At 39.6% G+C, this 19,850-nt stretch overlaps 3 protein-coding genes across 8 annotated transcripts; all 3 read left to right on the forward strand.

Annotated features, from left to right (window-relative positions):
* The first annotated feature begins 1,054 nt into the window (after positions 1–1,054).
* LOC120572462 (E3 ubiquitin-protein ligase TRIM39-like) lies at positions 1,055–4,090 on the forward strand. Its single transcript, XM_039821785.1, has 6 exons — positions 1,055–1,674; positions 1,766–1,861; positions 1,941–2,174; positions 2,722–2,869; positions 2,959–2,985; positions 3,079–4,090. Exons 1-6 carry the CDS (start codon positions 1,060–1,062, stop codon positions 3,600–3,602), a joined length of 1,644 nt encoding a protein of 547 aa, XP_039677719.1. The 5' UTR covers positions 1,055–1,059; the 3' UTR covers positions 3,603–4,090.
* Positions 4,091–6,101: 2,011 nt separating this feature from the next.
* Positions 6,102–10,536, forward strand: LOC120572460 (E3 ubiquitin-protein ligase TRIM38-like). 4 transcript variants are annotated; one of them, XM_039821780.1, is made up of 8 exons: positions 6,102–6,230; positions 7,141–7,210; positions 7,936–8,558; positions 8,656–8,751; positions 8,828–9,061; positions 9,570–9,714; positions 9,794–9,820; positions 9,911–10,536. In XM_039821780.1, the coding sequence occupies exons 2-8, from the start codon at positions 7,156–7,158 to the stop codon at positions 10,504–10,506; spliced, it is 1,776 nt and encodes a 591-aa protein (XP_039677714.1). In that variant the 5' UTR covers positions 6,102–6,230; positions 7,141–7,155; the 3' UTR covers positions 10,507–10,536. The 4 variants fall into 4 exon arrangements, with proteins under 4 accessions (XP_039677714.1, XP_039677715.1, XP_039677713.1 ...); XM_039821779.1 differs by having other exon boundaries at positions 6,105–6,230; positions 7,136–7,210; XM_039821782.1 differs by having other exon boundaries at positions 6,196–6,230; positions 7,136–7,210; positions 7,958–8,558.
* An 868-nt stretch (positions 10,537–11,404) lies between these two features.
* Positions 11,405–18,284, forward strand: LOC120572463 (E3 ubiquitin-protein ligase TRIM47-like). Of its 3 annotated transcripts, XM_039821788.1 has the most exons (4): positions 11,405–11,516; positions 11,751–11,860; positions 13,148–13,775; positions 17,816–18,284. In XM_039821788.1, exons 3-4 carry the CDS (start codon positions 13,248–13,250, stop codon positions 18,083–18,085), a joined length of 798 nt encoding a protein of 265 aa, XP_039677722.1. In that variant the 5' UTR covers positions 11,405–11,516; positions 11,751–11,860; positions 13,148–13,247; the 3' UTR covers positions 18,086–18,284. The 3 variants fall into 3 exon arrangements, with proteins under 3 accessions (XP_039677722.1, XP_039677720.1, XP_039677721.1); XM_039821786.1 differs by lacking the exon at positions 11,751–11,860 and having other exon boundaries at positions 13,118–13,775; XM_039821787.1 differs by lacking the exon at positions 11,751–11,860.
* The last annotated feature ends 1,566 nt before the right edge of the window (positions 18,285–19,850 follow it).

Genomic DNA, 19,850 nt, shown 5'->3' on the forward strand with positions numbered 1-19,850 from the left:
CAAAATAAAACTGACATAACAAAGAAGAAACAAAGGGGGCATACTGGTTTATCAGACCAGGTTTTGACACACAGGAGAAACTAACAATAAAACATTACTAATTAAACTGCAAATAATCAAAACAAAACACTTATTCCAAAAAATCTAAACTTACTTATATAACATTAACCAAAACAACAAAACTTTATATAATTGAAATCAATTGGCAAGATATCTAAAGAAAGAATGATGATCTCCCATGACATGACAAGTGACTGCCTGGCACCGTTCCAGAGTGTGGAACCTCCAACACTGGTAATCTCAATAGAAATAAATGTTGTAAGAAAGAAACAGACAATCCAAAAGTAACTAAATGTCCACGGCACAAAAGATACCTTGGTACTGTCAAGTAAATAAATAAAGTATATGTATGTGAAACCAAAACCATGTGACCTGTAATTTATTTGTACCTAAGTAAATGTTTGAAACAAAAGCATGTATGTATAATGCAGAGAAGCTCACAAGTCTCTGAGCTCGAGTCCAAGTCAAGTCTCAAGTCTCTCGTGGTTATAATGAGGGTTGTATCATCTGCTGCCTTCCATCTAGGCTAATCAGAACACTGCAGAGCTATGGAATTCAAGACATGTAATATGTTATTCTGACTCCTTTATCAATTATCATACATATCAGCTTTGATTAGTTTTTTTGGTATATAATCAGTGTAAACAGGCTATTGTAATATGACAAAAAACACCAGGAATGCTTTATTTTAAAGTTAATACAGTACAGTACAGACCAAATTTTGAGGTACTAAGGGTATAAGGAAAATATTGCTAAAATTAAAGCTAAAGTTTGTCATTTCTGTCGCCCCCATGAGGAATTCTAAGTAATGACAACAAAACTGTTGGCGCGCCCACAAGCCTTCTGTGACCGTGCAACCCCCCCCGTAAAAATAGACTTGATTTCGAAGACTTATCTGACGTTTTAACTTTTTTGTGTCTGTATTCAGTACAAGCCAAAAACCCTGAAAGAACACATTTTAAACACATAAATCCCATTTTCTCCCACAGAGATTCCATCATGTCATCTTTCAGTGTCCTTGCTTCATTTCCGGAGGATAATCTCCAGTGTCCGATCTGTCTAAACGTCTTCAGCGACCCGGTCACCACACCTTGTGGTCACAACTTCTGCAAGACCTGCCTCAGCCAGCACTGGGACAAGAGTGATTTATGCAGCTGCCCAATTTGCAATAAAAGATTCCACATGAGGCCTGAGATCTCCACAAACATGGTTATGGAGAAGATTTCAGTCCAAATAAAGAAGAGGAAAGTTGAGACACCTGAAAATTCTGTTGCACCGTGGAAAGTTGAGACACCTGAAAGCGCTGTTGCACCGGGGCAGGTGAAGTGCGACGTGTGCGCAGACATGAAGTACAAGGCCCTAAAGTCATGCCTGGGGTGTCTGACATCGTACTGTGAAGCCCACCTGGAGCCTCATCTGAGAGTTCCCTCCCTGATGAGACACAAGCTGATCGACCCGCTGGAGAACCTGCAGGAGAGGATGTGTGAGAAGCACGAGAAGATCCTGGAGTTTTTCTGCAGAGATGAGCAGGTGTGCGTCTGTCTGCTGTGCAGGGAGACAGACCACAAATACCACAAGACTGTGTCTATTGAAGAAGAAGGGGCTCAACAGAGAGTAAGTTTTACTTTTTTTAAATGCCTCAGAATCTTGAATACAGGACGGAATGATCAAACCTTTTTTTTTGTCTTGAAATTCCATATTTTAGGAAAACATTGAGTCCAAGAAAGCAAAGATCAAATTGATGATTGATGACAGATTTGAAAAGATAAAGGAATTCACAGACTCTTCTGAAATGAGCAGAGTGAGTACATGTACATGTACTTCTTTTTTTACACTTGCATGTAGATAAAACTGACGGGACTTTATTTTTCCTTTTCTAGGAAAAAGCAAATAAAGAGGTTGATGACAGTGATACGCTCTTCAATACTCTGATGAATCATGTACAAGTGGCCCATACTAAGCTAAAATCAAATATCGATAAAAAGATCCAAAAATCCCAAGAGAAAGACAAAGTGATGATTGAGGAGCTGCAGGAGGAGATTGCCCAACTGCAGAGGAAGAGCTGTGAGCTGGAGGAGCTTTCACAAAGTGACGACCACCTTCATCTTCTGCAGGTTAGTCAGTGTTGACATCGTCGGTTCCCTCGTTTCCCCTTCGTTCGGATCTTTTCCTCCCTCCTGTGCTCCCGCAACAAGATGAGATGAAAGAGAGATACAGTATTTTTTCATTTGATGTATTTAATGGGCGACCCACTCAATTTGAGGGTCATGAGGGCAGAAGATAAAAGGATTTAAATTGAATTTCCAGAAAATCTATGTTTCTTTTATTTATTTTTTCAGCTTAGCGGATTGCAAAAACGTTTTTCAATATTTTGACTTTTCATTTTAATTTCCACTGTTTCCACCAAGGTTTTTTTATGTGCATAAAAACAGGTGGCTGTGAACACTTTGTAAGTTGACTAAAAAGCCAGACATATGATATATTTATTAAAGGAGTAGGTTTATATTTTAGGAAATAGTCTAATTATTAATTTAAGGAGACAGCAAGACAGTGTGTCAAGAAACATGACTAGAAGAACCTGTTTGGCTTTAATGGTTGGCTTTAAAAGGTTGCATATAGCCCAGTGGAAACTCATGATCATGTGTCTGTGAATCATTTCAGACTCTGCAGGCCCTGAGCACCATATCAGACGCCAAGGACTGGTCTAAGATCAGGGTTTACCCAGACCTGTGCGTGCAGACGCTCAGGAGAGCCATGACTCATCTTGTGCAAACTTTCCTATCAGAACTAAAAACCCTGACAGACACGGGTAAAGATCTACTGCATTTGCTTCACCAGTAAGAATGTCTCTATTTTTATTACAATCCAATAACTGTTGTGTGTTTTCACTTCTGACAGAACTGACCAGGATGAGACAGTACAAAGGTGGGGTCATACATACAAATGATTTACCTTTCTCGCTGATTAAATTCAACTTTTACTAAAGTTGAGAGCTTTAACTAAACTTTATTTTCCCAGAGTGTGTCACCTTTGACCCAGCCACAGCGGGTTGCCGCCTTGTCGTGTCTGAATATGGGAAAAAATTAAAGTACTACAAAACTGCAAGCCCCTCATCGTCTGATGACACAGAGAGGTTCGACTGTCCCATGGTTTTGGGGACGAAGGGCTTCACCTCTGGGCGTCACTACTGGGAAGTCCAAGTGGGCCTGAGAACTGACTGGGACGTCGGTGTTGCAAAGGAGACGGTAACCAGAACAAGGGTCACGCTGAAAAAAGAAAATGGCTTTTTCGCTATAGGAAAGAGGTCTTCTGAATATCAAGTTCATTGTACACCCTACACAGTCCTCCACCTGTGTCCCAGGCCAACATGTGTAGGCGTGTATGTGGACTACATGGAGGGCAGAGTCTCTTTCTATGATGTCGAAAGGAAAATGCACATTTATTCTTTCACAGGAGAGTCTTTCACAGAGAAGCTTTTCCCGTACTTCTATCTGCACAGCTGGGCTAAGAAATCTAAGCCTTTGGTTATAAGCTCAATGTGAGACAAAGCATTTGTTCTTTCTCTCATTCGCTCCCTCCAACAACCTAAAGAATAACAGACCAAAACAATAACACTAACTGATTAACCCATCGAGGCAGCGTTAGACTAGCAACTCCAAAGGTCTGCGAGGTAAAAATCCGTCAAAATCGACCACTTATCCTAAAAGATTAATTGTTGAGTAATGTGATTGAACATCCCAAAACGGCTGAGACATTGTGGCGACGGTGGTTGAAAGCCAAATAACATTTTAAATGTTTTGAAATAAAGTTAAAAAACCAGCAACGTCACCTATAGGTTACAAAGAGCCTAGGACTCCATAAGAACGCTGCATAGGTTCTAAAATTGGGTGAGCAGTTCATTTTTGTGTCAACAACACAAACAACAACATCCATAACATAACACTCCCCCCCCCTAAGGACTAAGCTCCTTCTGGACCACTGCATCTGATCTATGTTTTTTTGTTTTCTCTCCTCTCTATCTCTTTTAATTTGTCTATCTTTTTTACTTTTATCTTTTGGATGTTGTGTGTCCTTACTGGTCTGTTTTTGTCAATGTGCATGAGTCTGTGTTGTTTGTCCCCATTTTGGACCTGTACTGGGTTGGTTAGTGGGTGGGTAGGGGACTTGAGGGGAAGTGACATATCAGTCCCACTATGCTGTATTCACTTTGCTCACTGTGTTGTGTCACTTGTTTTTAAAATTTAAAATTCAAATAAAAAAAGTTGAAAAAAAACCCTTATGAAAGTTAAAACTGTATTTTGTGGTAACCAAAGTTTTTTTGATGAGATATTTTGTATGACATGTATAGTGTAGCCCAACAAATATATTATACCTTACATATTTACATCAGCTGACAGACGCTCCACAAAGCCTTAAAGGAATAGTTAGGAAATATGCATATTTATTTTCTTGCAGAGGGTTAGATAAGTTAGATACCGCTATAAAGCTAGATCTAGCAAGCGCTTAGTTTAGCATTAATACGTATAAAACATCTACCTACCAGCACCTCTAAACTAACTAATTAAAGGAGACGTTTGATATTTTAGGAAATAAGCTTTTCGCTTTGTTACGCTTATTCAATTTCTTGCCAAGGGTTACATAAGAAGATTTATATCTCTGTTATGTCTGTACTGTAAATATAGCATCAGCTAGAGCAAACAGCCAGTTAGTTTAGCTTAGCATAAGAACTGGAAGCAGAGAGAAATCTCTTGCCAACCTCTGTCCAAAAACAACATTCACCTAACAGCACCTTTAAAGCTCACTAATTAAATCTTTATATCCCATTATTTGAATAGGGGAAGGGGGGTTGATTTCATGATTGCATGTTTAATTTTTTATTAAGTGTGACTGATGCTGTACAGGTTGTGTACTTAAGAGAAGTGTGTTCATTAATTAAAACAATAAATATTCTCAATTGTCTCAGTCAAATGATGTCACTTGATCACGCCCACTAGGCTACATTAACTGGAGCTGCCTCTGCTTCAGCTTCTCAATAACGTGACCATTACACGAACTGCCGTGAGACCGTGTTGCTTGTCTCGAGATGATGAGTATTGAATTGTTAATAATAATTACTATATGGCCTTGCTTGTGAGAGACTCTGGAAGTAACAGAAGGTATACAGAAAGTCAGTGGCGTGGACCAAACAGCAAAGGAACACAGGTTTAAAGTACAAAAAGAGATATAGCTGTTGAATTAATTACTGTTGTATTGGTATCATGTAACGCTGTGTGGGATGGGCCACTTAGTGGCATGACACGTAAATAAAAATATCAATCAAATAAATCATATAGGCCTAGGGCCTTTACAAGTGGTAAACAAAACATAACTTAAAAAATAAGGCTAATAAACCAAAATGTTAAAGGCATGAAAATTTCACTTTATGAGGTTTTATAATATAAATATGCATACCCCCAGCCTGCCTATGGTCCCCCAGTGGCTAGAAATGGCGATAGGTGTAAACCGAGCCCTGGGTATCCTGCTCTGCCTTTGAGAAAATGAAAGCTCAGATGGGCCGATCTGGAATCTGGTTACCTCCCCTTTCTCTGCTTTGCCCGCCCAGAGAATTTAGCCCACCCATGAGAGAGAGACATCATGGCTTTCAAACAAGCAAAGTGCCACACCCCCACCCTCCACCTTGCCCCCCCTCTCTCCTCCTCAATAGCTTCAGACAAAGAAATGGCACATACTAAGGAAAGCTCATTGTGGGACTGGCTCTAGTGGCTGTAATTCTGCACCAAGGCTGAATTTCAGGAAAGAGACTTCAGATACAGTATTAGGGGACCACTAAGGTCTATATAAAAGCATCCAAAGAGCACCATGTCATGGGACCTTTAACATAAATAAAAGACCTCCCAAATGACAAATGAATGATACTTATATACTTACCAAGCTTACCAAACCAATAAATACACACATTGGAGGAAAGAAACCCTGATCCCCTACCCCTGCTGTCTGATCATTTGGTATGGTCCAATGCTGGGGGTTAACAGGTGTTTTCAGTTATTCTAGCTGATAAGACCTCTGCTCAGGTGGAAGGTGGGCCAGAGCTTTGGCGGTTTCTGGGTTGAACGACATGTTTCCCTGGAACGGTGGCAAAACACGGCAAACGGTGTGCAACGGGCTTTGAGGTATGTTTTCTTTCTCTCGTTTGGTGGCTGTGTCCGCTGTGTCACAGGTGATACCCAATTAGCAAAGATTCGCAGTGATTAAAAAGGCAGAGCGCTTGTGCACACAACACGGTGTTCTACACACCCCGTTTCAGTTTAAAGTGACACTAAAGCAATTTTCTCGCTTCGGCCCCCCTACAGGTTGGAAGCGGAATTGTCCATTACATTACATTATGCAAGTTTGCCAGATCGGGTAGCGGATCCGTAGTTCGAATTAGACCGAATGAGACATTATGACCGCGGTAATGGACAATTCCGCTTCCAACATGTAGGGGGATGGAAGCGGGAAAAGTGCTTCAGTTTTGCTTTAAAATAAACCTGTTGCTTTAAAATAAACATATTGCTAGATTTTGTCGGGGCTGAAAGTGCCCTTGGTCACACGTCTTCATCTACGACTATGATAAAGACGGCATTTGTCCTGCCTTAACAGCTGCAACAAAGCTAACCGGAGACTCAGGAAGATGTTAATCAATGAATCAATCAATCAGTATATTATCCACACTCTCACAGTCCTGGGAAGAGGTCTAATCAGCCAGATTAACTGAAAACACCTGTGTGGGTGTTCAGTTCAGAGCCTTTAAAAAAATCATGCAGGCCCCCCCCCCCCTACAAATTGTAGCCTAAAATAATTGAACTAAATAGCAAAAATGATAACCAATGTAAACTGTGAAACTGTGTATTGTTAAGTGCTAATGAAGTAATTCTAAACCAAACAAATTGTATTCACTTTGACTGCAACTTAACTGAACATATGGTTATGATGTGGATGAGTGTGTACAGCCTTTAACAATAACTTATGAGGCTGTTGCCACCACAGTCAGATGAGTTATTTTTACAACAGATTTCTGTCTTTGTGTTTTTCAAAGCACAGACCTGTAAGCATGGGATGCAGGACTATGGGATGTGCAAGCTGATTCACAGGAATATGACTCATTGGGCAGGTCAGGATTCACATTGTAAACAATCTCAACATAGACATTATTTTGTATTTATATTTCAAAGTTGTTGGTTCCCTTGTTTCAAGTCATTCTAGCGTAGTATAGAAAGCCTGCTGGAAGACTGGGCTCAATTTGTGCCAGTTCTCATTAATATTAAACGAGCTAAGCTGCTTCACGCTGATTGGCTAACAGCTAGCCAATGAGAGCCGGGCTATCAGCATCCTTTACCCAGTGCAACTGGGCGAGCTCATGAATAGTAATGAGCTCAGGCAATATGATCAGACTGACCAGCTTTTGTAATTGGCCTGATTTCTCTGCTTATTTCTTTTCAGTGGCTAGAGCTGACAGAGGAGGTAGCAGTTCATTTTCACATTCACCACATAACAAAGAAACACATATGGACCTAACATATTAAAAAAGTAAAAACAGTTGTGTGGCAAGACTATTTTTTTAAAGAAAATATCATTAATGTTACTGTCATTCTTTAACCAATTCAGTGTTTAATTTGTTAAGTAAAATGTTTGTAATGATTTCCTTTCATTTGTTTGTAACTTCCACAAGCAACTTGTTGTATTTCAGCAGAATACTGAAAGCAGCAGAAAGGCAGAACTAAGTATGCTTTATGTATTGCAAGTAATCTAATCCCAATATTCAACGTTATTGCATATTTTCCTCATATCGTGCAGCCCTACGTAGCAGATTATCAAATCCCATTTTCTCCCACACAGATTCCATTATGTCATCTTTCAGTGTCCTTGCTTCATTTCCGGAGGATAATCTCCAGTGTCCGATCTGTCTAAACGTCTTCAGCGACCCGGTCACCACACCTTGTGGTCACAACTTCTGCAAGACCTGCCTCAGCCAGCACTGGGACAAGAGTTATTTATGTAGCTGCCCAATTTGCAATAAAAGATTCCACATGAGGCCTGAGATCTCCACAAACATGGTTATGGAAAAGATTTCAGTCCAAGTAAAGAAGAGGAAAGTTGAGACACCTGAAAATGCTGTTGCACCGTGGAAAGTTGAGACACCTGAAAGCGCTGTTACACCGGGGCAGGTGAAGTGCGACGTGTGCGCAGACATTAAGTACAAGGCCCTAAAGTCATGCCTGGGGTGTCTGACATCGTACTGTGAAGCCCACCTGGAGCCTCATCTGAGAGTTCCCTCCCTGATGAGACACAAGCTGATCGACCCGCTGGAGAACCTGCAGGAGAGGATGTGTGAGAAGCACGAGAAGATCCTGGAGTTTTTCTGCAGAGATGAGCAGGTGTGCGTCTGTCTGCTGTGCAGGGAGATGGACCACAAATACCACGAGACTGTGTCTATTGAAGAAGAAGGGGCTCAACAGAGAGTAAGTTTTACTTTTTTTAAATTCCTCAGAATCTTGAATACAAGACGGAATGATCAAACCTTTTTTTATTTTTTTATCTTGAAATTCCATATTTTAGGAAAACATTGAGTCCAAGAAAGTAAAGATCAAATTCATGATTGATGACAGAATGGAAAAAATAAAGGAATTCACAGACTCTTCTGAAATTAGCAGAGTGAGTACATGACTATTTTTTTTTTTTAACACTTTCATGTAAATCTGTGCCACTGACGTGACTTTATTTTTTATAGGAAAAAGCAAATAAAGAGGTAGATAACAGTGATAAGCTCTTCAATACACTGATGAATCATGTACAAGTGGCCCATACTAAGCTAAAATCAAATATCGATGAGAAGGTCCAAAAATCCCAAGAGAAAGACAAAGTGATGATTGAGGAGCTGCAGGAGGAGATCGCCCAACTGCAGAGGAAGAACTGTGAGCTGGAGGAGCTTTCACAAAGTGACGACCACCTTCATCTTCTGCAGGTTAGTCAGTGTTGACCTCATCAGTTCCCTCTTTTCCCTTTTCTCTCTCCTAAGCTCGCTCCTCTTTTAAGTTGAGATGTAAGCAAGAGAGAGATATAAGGATAGACTGTATTTTCAAATTTGATGCATTTAATGGGTCATGAGGGCAGAAGAGCAAAAAGATGAGAGAATGCAAATACTGAATTTCTAGAAAATCTTGTACTTTTCCGGCTTAGCGGAGCACACAAATGTTGCAATATTGGGGTATTTTTAGTTCCAGTGTTTAGTCAAGGTCATGTGCATTAAAAACAGGTGGCTGGGAACTTTGAAGTTGACCAAAAAGCCAGAAATATGACATTCATTGAGGGAATGGTTCTATTTTTTGGAACTAATCTAGTCTTAATTATTAAAAGCGACAGCAAGACAAGACACATGACTAGAAGAACCTGTTCGGCTTTAATGGTTGGCTTTAAAAGGCTGCATGTAGCCCAGTGGAAACTCATGATCATGTGTCTGTGAATCATTTCAGACTCTGCAGGCCCTGAGCACCATATCAGACGCCAAGGACTGGTCTAAGATCAGGGTTTACCCAGACCTGTGCGTGGAGACGCTGAGAACCATGACTCCTCTTGTGCACACTTTCCTATCAGAACTAAAAACCCTGACAGACCCGGGTAAAGACCTGTTGCATACTCACCACTGAAAATGTCTATTTTATTAGTAGCCCATAACTGTTGTTTTTATGTCTGACAGAACTGACCAGGATGAGCCAACATAAAGGTGATATATTACAATTTGATTAAATTTTCTTGCTGATTAAATTCAACTTTTACTTAAGTTGAGAGCTTTAACTAAACTTTATTTTCCCAGAGTGTGTCACCTTTGACCCAGCCACAGCAGGTTGCCACCTTGTGGTGTCTGAACATGGGAAACTATTAACGCACTACAAACGTGCGAGGCCCTCATCGTCAAATGACCCGAAGAGGTTCGACTGTCCCATGGTTTTGGGGACGAAGGGCTTCACCTCTGGACGTCACTACTGGGAAGTCCAATTGGGCTTGAAAGCCGACTGGGACATCGGTGTTGCAAAGGAGACGGTAACCAGAACAAGAGTCACGCTGACAAAAGCAAATGGCTTCTTCGCCATAGGACAGAGGTGTTCTGAAAATCAAATTCATTGTACACCTGACCCGACCCTTCACCTGTATCACTTGCCAAGAAATGTAGGCGTGTATGTGGACTACATGGAGGGCAGAGTCTCTTTCTATGATGTCGAAAGGAAGTTGCACATGTATTCTTTCACAGGAGAGTCTTTCACAGAGAAGCTGTTCCCGTTCTTCTATCTGCACAGCGAGGATAGGTATTCAGTAGCCATTACTATCTCCTCAATGAGACGAAGCGTCTCTTCCTCATTCTTACTCGCTCCCTCCAACAAGCTAACTGCCCAGAACAAGAACACAAACTAACTAGCCCATCAAGGCAGCAGTAGACTAGCCATCAAGTTACTACCTCCCTGTTTTGCGTAGTAACATTTTCAGTTTTTTTCTTTCAATGGAGTCTAGTGGCTTTGAGAGCATTGATGTATACAACCGCATAAGTTCCCTCAAAGTACAAGTTGAGTTAATGAGTTTATTCCAGTGTCATGATATGAAAGTTCCAGTCTGTACAGCTTCCTACATTTAGTTTTTTGTAATGCATATTAGAATTACGATGGCAGCTTGAAAAACAATAAATAATGATAAAGCATTTGATTTTTTTTTTTTTTTTTTTTTTTTTTAAACTTCATATTTTTTAAATATTAGTCATAATCAACATCAGAGGTAACTCAGAATGTTGTCTTTTAAATCCTGTACATGCTGAATTGCCTCTGAATGGTGATGCGTTCACTTACTAATGTACATACAGACATGCATTTAAACGGGTGTGCGACTACTTAGCTTGGGGGAAAATGTGAAGAGTAGTCACTGACTACAAATCTGTCAGCTTAGCAAAGGGATTTGTCATTTCCACCTATTACATAGTGGAGAGCCACTGAGAGATATACATTTATATTTTTTTTTATTTTTTTTTTTCATAATAAAAACCAATGCAGTTAGTAAATTTCCTCCTTAGCCTTGGAAGTAACGGTACTTGTGTGGGTAGTAAGCTAGTTAGCTGGAAAACTGTTTAATTTGATGAAGATGGACTGTATATACAGACTTTTTTTTTCAGGTTTTAATTATCACTAAAATAAACATCTACAGTAGATGGGGTTTTTCTTGCCCTTTTTTGGAGCTGCAACTGTATTCTGAGCTGCTTTATCAGGAGAACATTAGTTTATGAGGCTTCAGGAAATGACAGTCCAACAGAGCCGCCCTCTTTCCCAGCAGTGATAGGTGTGTCTATACCTATATAGAGGAACAACCAACTGATACAGAGTGCAACACAACACTGTTGGCGCCTCAGGAATGACGAGCTGATAGCTGCAAAACAAAAGGTATGTCAAAATTTGTTTTATTTTAATGTTTCAGTATTTATAAGTAAAGTTAAAAAAAAAAAAAAATGTAAAGTGGAAGTGACAAACTGTGTTGATAAACTAGAGCTTTGATGTCATAGTTCATTTAGTCTGACAGTAAATACTTTAACTGTATGTATTCTGACTAATGTAGCAATCTTATATTGGCCATCTTGAATTAATCTTTTTACTAGTATCTTGATTCTGATTGGCCAGGGGCAGTGAGTGACTGGCCATCTGGAATTTGGGCAAATGCCAGAAGGGCCGCACCCCTATGGACCCCTATGGGCCACTACTGATAGGTATTTTATGCATGCAGCTGCAAGGTGCGTGGAAAGATTAACTTGGAAGGCAGAGTTACTAATTTCCAAGCTAGGTTGTTGACAAAAATAGGGCCGGTGTGTTGCAAATGCCAAGGCCGTTTTTTTTTTTGTTTTTTTTATCCCAGTCCGTCACTGGCCAGGGGATGCAATATTTTGAAATTGCCTCAATGGCTCTGATGTAGTATGCTCTCCACTCTTTTGAATTGATGCCAGTCTATGAATAATTATCTTTAGCTAAAAGGTTATTCATTTTAGAGTATTTTCCCACCAACAAGGGATAAACAATGCTGTGCATCGAGCCCAAAATAACAAAGTAAATAAAGAATATTTTTAATATATTCATTGATTTATTTATGCTAATTATGTATAAGCTAGCTTCCTTCTCTCCCTTGTTACATTTGGGCCTTGATAAAGTATATATTGTAACCTCCGTAAACTGTTATGACGCAAGTTGCCTCAGTGAGGTTTAAGGTCAGCTAATCCACATTGTCTTAAAACTGTAATTTAAGATGTTTCATAAAAAATACAATTCCACATTTTTCCAAATTGGGATGGTGGGAACCAGAGAGCCTGGAGTTATGTTGATGCCTGCGGCTTCCGTGAGAACCTTCAGACAAAACACTCATCCCCTCGTAAATTTAGATATGATTTACTGTTTAACAATTTACAGTCGTCATCCTTAACCCACGCCCCTTTCCACTTGAAAATGTGAGCAGTTAAGGCAGTTAAGTTCCCGCGGAACTCTGTACAGTACTGTACTACACTGTCAATGTACCCTCATACTAGACCCTTCTGGGCTCAGCTCCACTTTATTTAGGCCATATAGTAATGTCTCTAAAGCAGGGTACATATTAACAGTTAAGTAGCCTACTTGAAAGGAATTGTAATTTATACAGTTAAATAACCTAACCCTAACCATAGTTGATCTTTTGATACGGTCAAGCGATACAAAGACTGAGACAAACTTGTTTGTCACTGTTGTTGCTTGTTTTGGGATCCTGCCAGCCAAATTGATAAAGTATACTGGCAGTAGCTCAGTCAGTAGGGAGTTGTGTTGGGAACTGGAGGGTCGCTGGTTCAAGTCACCATACTGACCAAAGTATGGTGGTGGACTGGTACCTGGAGTCACTCTGACATCTCTCCATTAGAGCATTTATAAGTACTGAGCATGTGTTTAATTCAGACCTGTGTGTAATAACAGAGTGAAAAACATTGTTGTAATTTCCCCATGTATAAAGTATACATTATTATAATTCATAGGTGGACAACAAGTCTTTGTTTTCGGTTCAGATCTACAACCAATGGAATACATCGTCTGTGCTGATACCATCAGCAAATCTGCCCACTTGCATGTTCTCACACATGCAAACAGACATAACCCTTTGACCTAATGTCAGAGCCTCCAAAGTGCTGTATCTGTCTGGACGAGTTTACCAGCCCTGCTTCCCTCCCCTGCGGACACTGCTTCTGCCTGGGCTGTATAGGCGAATACTGGAGGATCAATGGGGCCTGTCAGTGCCCACTCTGCAAGGCCTTTTTCCCCACTAGGCCACAGCTGAAAACAGACCAAACAATCCATGCTGGTGCCCCGACTGAGGAGGCAGCTGAGCCTTTAAAAGCTGGAGAGGTTCCCTGTGATCTCTGCGCAGTGAAGCACAGAGCGGTCAAGTCCTGTCTGGAATGCCTGGCCTCATACTGTCCCGCTCATCTGGAGCCACATTACCGGAGCGAAGATCTTGGGTGCCATCTTCTGATCAGTGTGGTAAAGAACCTGGAGGACTCTGTGTGTAGACTGCATGGAAAGCAGCTGAACAGATTCTGTAGGAGTGACCGAACTTGCATCTGTGCCATGTGCGCCCAGACAGAACACAGGGGCCATCACATCATTTCTATCAACAAGGAAGCTGCAAAGAAGAAGGTAAGGTCTAATAAAAGCACCACAATGGGAACTATGAAAGAGTTCAGTTATGTTTTTGTAACACTAGGAACATTCGCGTATTCCTTTACAGGATAGTGATTTTGTCAGCCCAAATATTGTACTTTGCAACTCATTTAATGCTGCAGGTGTTAACTTTTATTAAAATATTTTTTTTGCTGAAATTGTAAATCTACCCTGGCAGTAGTATATAAGACAAAAAATCTGTGAAAAAAATCACGTTCTGCCACCTGTCATCGAAAAAACAACCAATCAGAGCCGAGGAGTCTTTAATGCGGTGTCACTGACTACGATTACAAGCTGTCAATTTTCGGGTTATGGTCGGGTTAAGGTCACTATTCGGGTTTCTGAAACATTCGGAATAACCAGTTTACATGCGTGAGCAGAGAGAGTTACTCCTGTATACATGGCATTTGTAATCAATTGGCAATATCCCGATGTAAACGGCGACTCATGGTTAGCGTCTGGATGTACGGACAAACCCTGCTGCGTAACTTTTTGGTCACCTTCTTATAAATCTATATATCTCGGTACTTTCTGCCGCCCACAAAGAAACAAAGCATTATATTCATGGTTTTCACCACACTAATGAAGAAATTGGTTTCCTCCTCGCTCCAAAAGTGTGGTGCTGCTGTTCCGTCGCCATGTTTACCTGTAGTTCTTGTATACTGCACGCAGCTTTTCTGGCGCATACAAGAAGTTCCTCTCCTCAAAAGACCACGATTCCTTGCGAATAGAACATGCGCAGAACACAAATCAATGTTCGTTTTTGATGGGGATATGCCGATACGCGATTACATGACCACGGGTTTTGAAAAATCGGAATATGAGCATATTCGTGTTTTCGCCGGTGTTAACATGGCCGTGCGCGTTATTGGGGGTTATTGCTAATATTCCGGTTTTGAACGGGTTATTGGCTGCATGTAAACGTAGTCAATGACTGGTCATGAGATGCAGTCAAACTAGGAAGCGCTGATCAAATATGAATCAAGATCCCGTTACTACTTTGCCCATTTCCTGTCTCAAATGTTTTTAGAAACTATTTATTAGTAAATTATTTGGGTGTTTACCAGTAAAATGAGTTTGTGACAAGGCCGCAGTGTTGAAAACGGTCAAACCAAAATCAAGCACTGCCGAGCAAATTTTTTAGGGGAAGGCAATAGAGGATATCTCGGATTAGCTGTCTCATGTATAATGACCGTTTTAGCAAATGTGTCAAACATACTTTTATAAATGTTACCAACTGAGACTTAAGTTGTAGACACGGGCTGCTGTTCAGCGAAAGTTGTGTCTCTCTTAAAATCACTCCACAGGAACCACATTATTAAACCAATGCAGAAGCCTTTACACAGCCTTTTACAAAACTGATGTTTATTTTTCCAGTTTTCATGAGGTTCAATATCCTGACGGCTAAGCAAAAGATTTTAGCTATTTCTCATAATGCATATTGTTTGACCGCTTCAGTAAAGTGAAAGAAAATGATATAATATAATAATTGAGGTTCAAACTATAAACATAATTTCTATGAGTGTAAGTTACAACTTTTAGAGGACATCTGGGGCCTGTTTCACAAAAGAAGAATATCTAAATCCAGGATAACTGATAAAGCGAGGCTTGACCTAGTCTAATCTGTGCATCCTGGCTTGGTGCGTTTCACGAAGGCCAGGCGCAGGCTAGGGAGCGACTAGGTCGAGCGAAGTAATTCAGATAGAGATGCGCGTACGGCTTTCCTTCCTCCAAAAGACCGCAAGGTCGATCACAGATTTACTGATGCCAAAATGGAGAATTACGTATTGTGCGTACATACATAGTGAACAGCAGTATCTTTGTGGTGGAAGTATGATGACGTGAAACACATGATTTGTATAAAAAAAAAAAAACACGGCCGCTGTAATGAAACAGCGAGAAAGGGCGCAGCAGACGTCACGGACCGACTGAATGCGTAAGCAGCCTAAACATAACTAACCACTGCTCTGAATTCGAAACCGTCATAATCATACCATTCAAGGATTAGGCTATATCATTTTCACAAATTAACAGTTGTACTCTTTGCCTTGAAATTTACCATCAAGATCTATTTTCTACAACGCTAAAATAAGGTGCGTAAATATCTCTTTCATTCTCTTCTTTTTTTCTCCCCTCTCTCTCTCTCTCTCTCCTCTCTCTCTCTCTCTCTCTCTCTCATGGGCTAAAATATAAATTTCCTAAGTCATATTAACTTCCACTGCTCGCTTTTAATGCAAAGTGTAGCATACAACTGTTCGTTTTTGCAAATCACAGTGACTCATTGAATGGTTTCAGTTAAGAGCGGTAGTTCATAAATGGATATTTTAAGACTAGCATTCAGTGGTCCGCCTATTATCTGCCACGCTTTTTCTCGCGTTTTTTTTTTTTTTATAGAGGACGAGTTTCTTTCTACACAATATTATGTGCCTTGCTCCCTCACATACTGTATGGACATAGAAAATAAAGACACTTAAGAAATTGGACTAAAATCTAGAAACTATAAAGATAATTGAGTGATAAATTCCATGCACACTGTAAACATGAATGGAACAGAGTATATTCACCAGTTATTTCCCCCAGCAAAAAAGTTCAAAACCATTGATTTGTCCTCTACCTGTTGTTATATGAATGTACAGTAGGCTACATCACTAGATAGTTACTGGTCCAGTGAACTAAGACTATAATTTGGGAGGATTGTACAATAAGAATATGTTCTTAAAATTGTTCAATCCTCCCAAATTATAGTCCCAGTTTACTGGACAACACAAATTGTGTGCTTAAGAATTCCCAATACGCATACACATGAAAGAGGAATAAAACACGATCCTTATTGTTAAAGAATAATAAAAAATAAATTCTCAACTAAAATAATTCAAGGTGCATTGGTCAACTATAGAAATGTACAGCATTGTATATATTGCCCTTAGTAACAGACTTCATTTGAAACACATTTGAAATTGTATCAGCCTTTTCTAATCATCTCAAAACTGCCATAATATATTCATCAAACTTCTAACAACAATATGAACATCAGTCTTCATACAGCAATATAACAGTAACAATGACTGTCACATGAATAATTATAAAAATAATGGTCACAATTTTAACTAATAACTGAACAGCAATATGCTGTATTTTAATCCAGGCTGATAATAACAATAGGGTAAAACCAGTGCTGGGTGAACAGAAAAGGTTCCAGGATTAAATAAATCCTGGCTGTTAGCCTGGTCAGGAGCAGGCTAGCTGCACAGAATAAATCTCCATGGTGATTTATGTGCCTCCGCTTTTGTGAAACCGAGTCAAGGCTAAATTGAGCCAGGATAACTGGGAAATCCCGGCTTAATCCCTTATCCTGGTTTTGTGAAACAGGCCCCTGGTCTTGATTGGGAGAAAACACTGGCGTGATATAATTCTTTCAAACATGTCCTCGTTTATCACATTTATACAAAAATACCACAGTTCATTTACAAACCCACAGCATTTTTGAAAAGGAAATAGATCAGAGGTTCAGTAAAAGCAGGTCTGTTTTGCATCAGTCAAAGGAATAATTCTAAGACCAAATCGACATCAGTAATAGGGGGTGTGATCGGGATTGCAACATGCTTCAGAGTTTAAACGCTGCAGACAACAATGCAACAATGACATTGAGTATTGGTTTATTAGCATATTATTTGGGTGTACTGTTAAGTTGTAAAATGAGTTTTTGACAAGGCCGCAGTGTTAAACAGTCGAACCAAAACCAAGCACAACCGAGCAAACGTTCTAGGGGCAGGCAGTTGAAAATTATTTCTCAGATTATCTATCTCGTGTACAGTGACCGTTTCAGCAAATATGTCAAATACTTATTTTTATAAAGGTCAACAACAGACTTAAGTTATAGACACTTGCTGCTGTTCAAAAGTTATGTCTCTCTTAAAATCACTCCAACAGCATTGGTCTCTATTTACGTAATTTACACTGTCTGCAGCTTGTCACATGCCACTGCAGTTCTGATGATGAAATGTTTTTTTCCACAGGTTAAGCTAAAATGGAGAAGGGTGAAACTTCAGCAAGCCATTCAAGAGAGACTGAGTAAAGTTGACAAAATGAAGCTCTCTGTAGACCTCAGTGGAGAAAACCCTAAAGAGGCATTGGCACAAAATAAAGAGCTCATCAGACAACTGGAGGAAGAAATCTCTGAGCTGCAGAGCAGAAACACTGAGCTGGAGCAGCTCTCACAGAATGAAGACGACCTCCACTTCCTACAGATGTGCGCCATGGTCAAAAGTCAACATATAATTCAATGAAATCACATTTTTTTTGTTTTAATACGCAGTATTTTTTACATTAAACACTGCCACTGTTCCTTTAATGCACACTCGCTCGCTCTCGTCTCTACATACATTTCTTTACACTGCTCCATCTTACTGTTTGGACAAGCATGATGATTTACCTTTTTAGAGCAGGGATCTTCAACAGGGGGTCCGGGACCCCCAGGGGGTCCTCAGAGTCACTCCAGGGGGGCCTCCAAATTATAAATTTTTGAAAGTTTTTTTCAAAAATTAAAAAGTCTAACATGATTCCAACATATTCTTAGCAAATATAAATCCACTGATGGTAGGCTTACTGGCCAGTAAGTAATGTAGTCACTAAGGTAGCCATCCACAGATACAGTTCATCCCAAAGGATTGACTGTTTCACATTTGTTTCACATTTACGGGTTAATATTAAAACGTGATTTATAAAATCATGCCAACAATTATTAGGTTATTTGAATAGCTTAGTATTTTATGCAACTTCATTTTATACAATATATGTAGTAGGGGGTCCCTGATCCATCTTTCTTTCAATTAAGGGGTCATTGGCTTAAACATTGAAGACCCCTGTTCTAGAGCACTGGAATGTTTTCAGTAGCATACATGGGATGGTGTTTGCTTCAAAGGAATGGGTCGACCTTTTGGGAAATCCACTTATTTACTCTCTGGAGAAATAGAGAAGATAGATGCCACCACCACATCATTAAATAGTAGGGCTACATCCATCTTAGTATAGCATAAAATCTATACCTATTAACACATTATACTTAGTGTGTTACAAAAGCTGAAGTGTAATAACTTTGTGCCTTTTTATTTGTACTCATCAGTGTTTGTGCTAAGCTAAGCGGCTACTAGCTGTAGCTTCATTTAGTGGACAGATATGGCAGTGGTATTTATCTCCGCCAGAAAACAAATAAGTGTCTCAAAATATCAAATGTTTACTTTAACAGATTCATTTGAATGTACCTGCTGAGCTGTTTAGCATTTTTTTGAAACAATATGTGCAAATAAAATAATGATATATATAATATAATTTGTATAGATTTAAAAAAAATACAGTATGAGAATACAGTATGTTATATGAATGTAACTTATGCCTGGGTGGATGATGTAATTTATTTCAAGGGCAATGTGAGCTTGCATGTGTTGTGGAAATCCACCTGTATAAGCACTCCGGTAGAAAAAAACACAGTATTTGAAGAGTTTTAAGTAATGATATAAAATAGATATAACTAACCTAGTTACAGAAGCCAGGACAACTGACCACCTTCTCCCAGGGTTACAGAAGTCATTCAGTATGTATGCTTACATCAAAGCTCACACCTCTTCACAAAACTGTTCAATAACATAATGTACTGGAATATGATGCACCTTGTAAAGGAATTAACATGTCAATAAAATGATAAATGCTAACGTGCAATGCTAATTTATTTTTACACATGCAGTTAAGTATTTCAGTGTTTAAATGTTTATGTTTTGTCCTTTTTTTGGACAAATGAATAAAATGTCAAACCCAAACCACTGTATTCATGCAAAACAAAGTAAAAGTAAAAATAACTTTTAGTTATGCTTTTGCCTCAGAAACTGACAATGAACCTTGTTGAATTTAATCAATGTCAGTCTACCAGTCAAACATTGAGCAAAGTTGTAATCACAATTTGGCGAGTCTAATATTTGATCTGTTTAAACTTGCTCAACATGCAACACACCCTGCAGCAGACAAATATAATTTGGTTAGTCATTTGCATGCCCACAT

This window comes from Perca fluviatilis, chromosome 14, assembly GCF_010015445.1.
Source record: "Perca fluviatilis chromosome 14, GENO_Pfluv_1.0, whole genome shotgun sequence".
Classification (NCBI taxonomy): domain Eukaryota; kingdom Metazoa; phylum Chordata; class Actinopteri; order Perciformes; family Percidae; genus Perca; species Perca fluviatilis.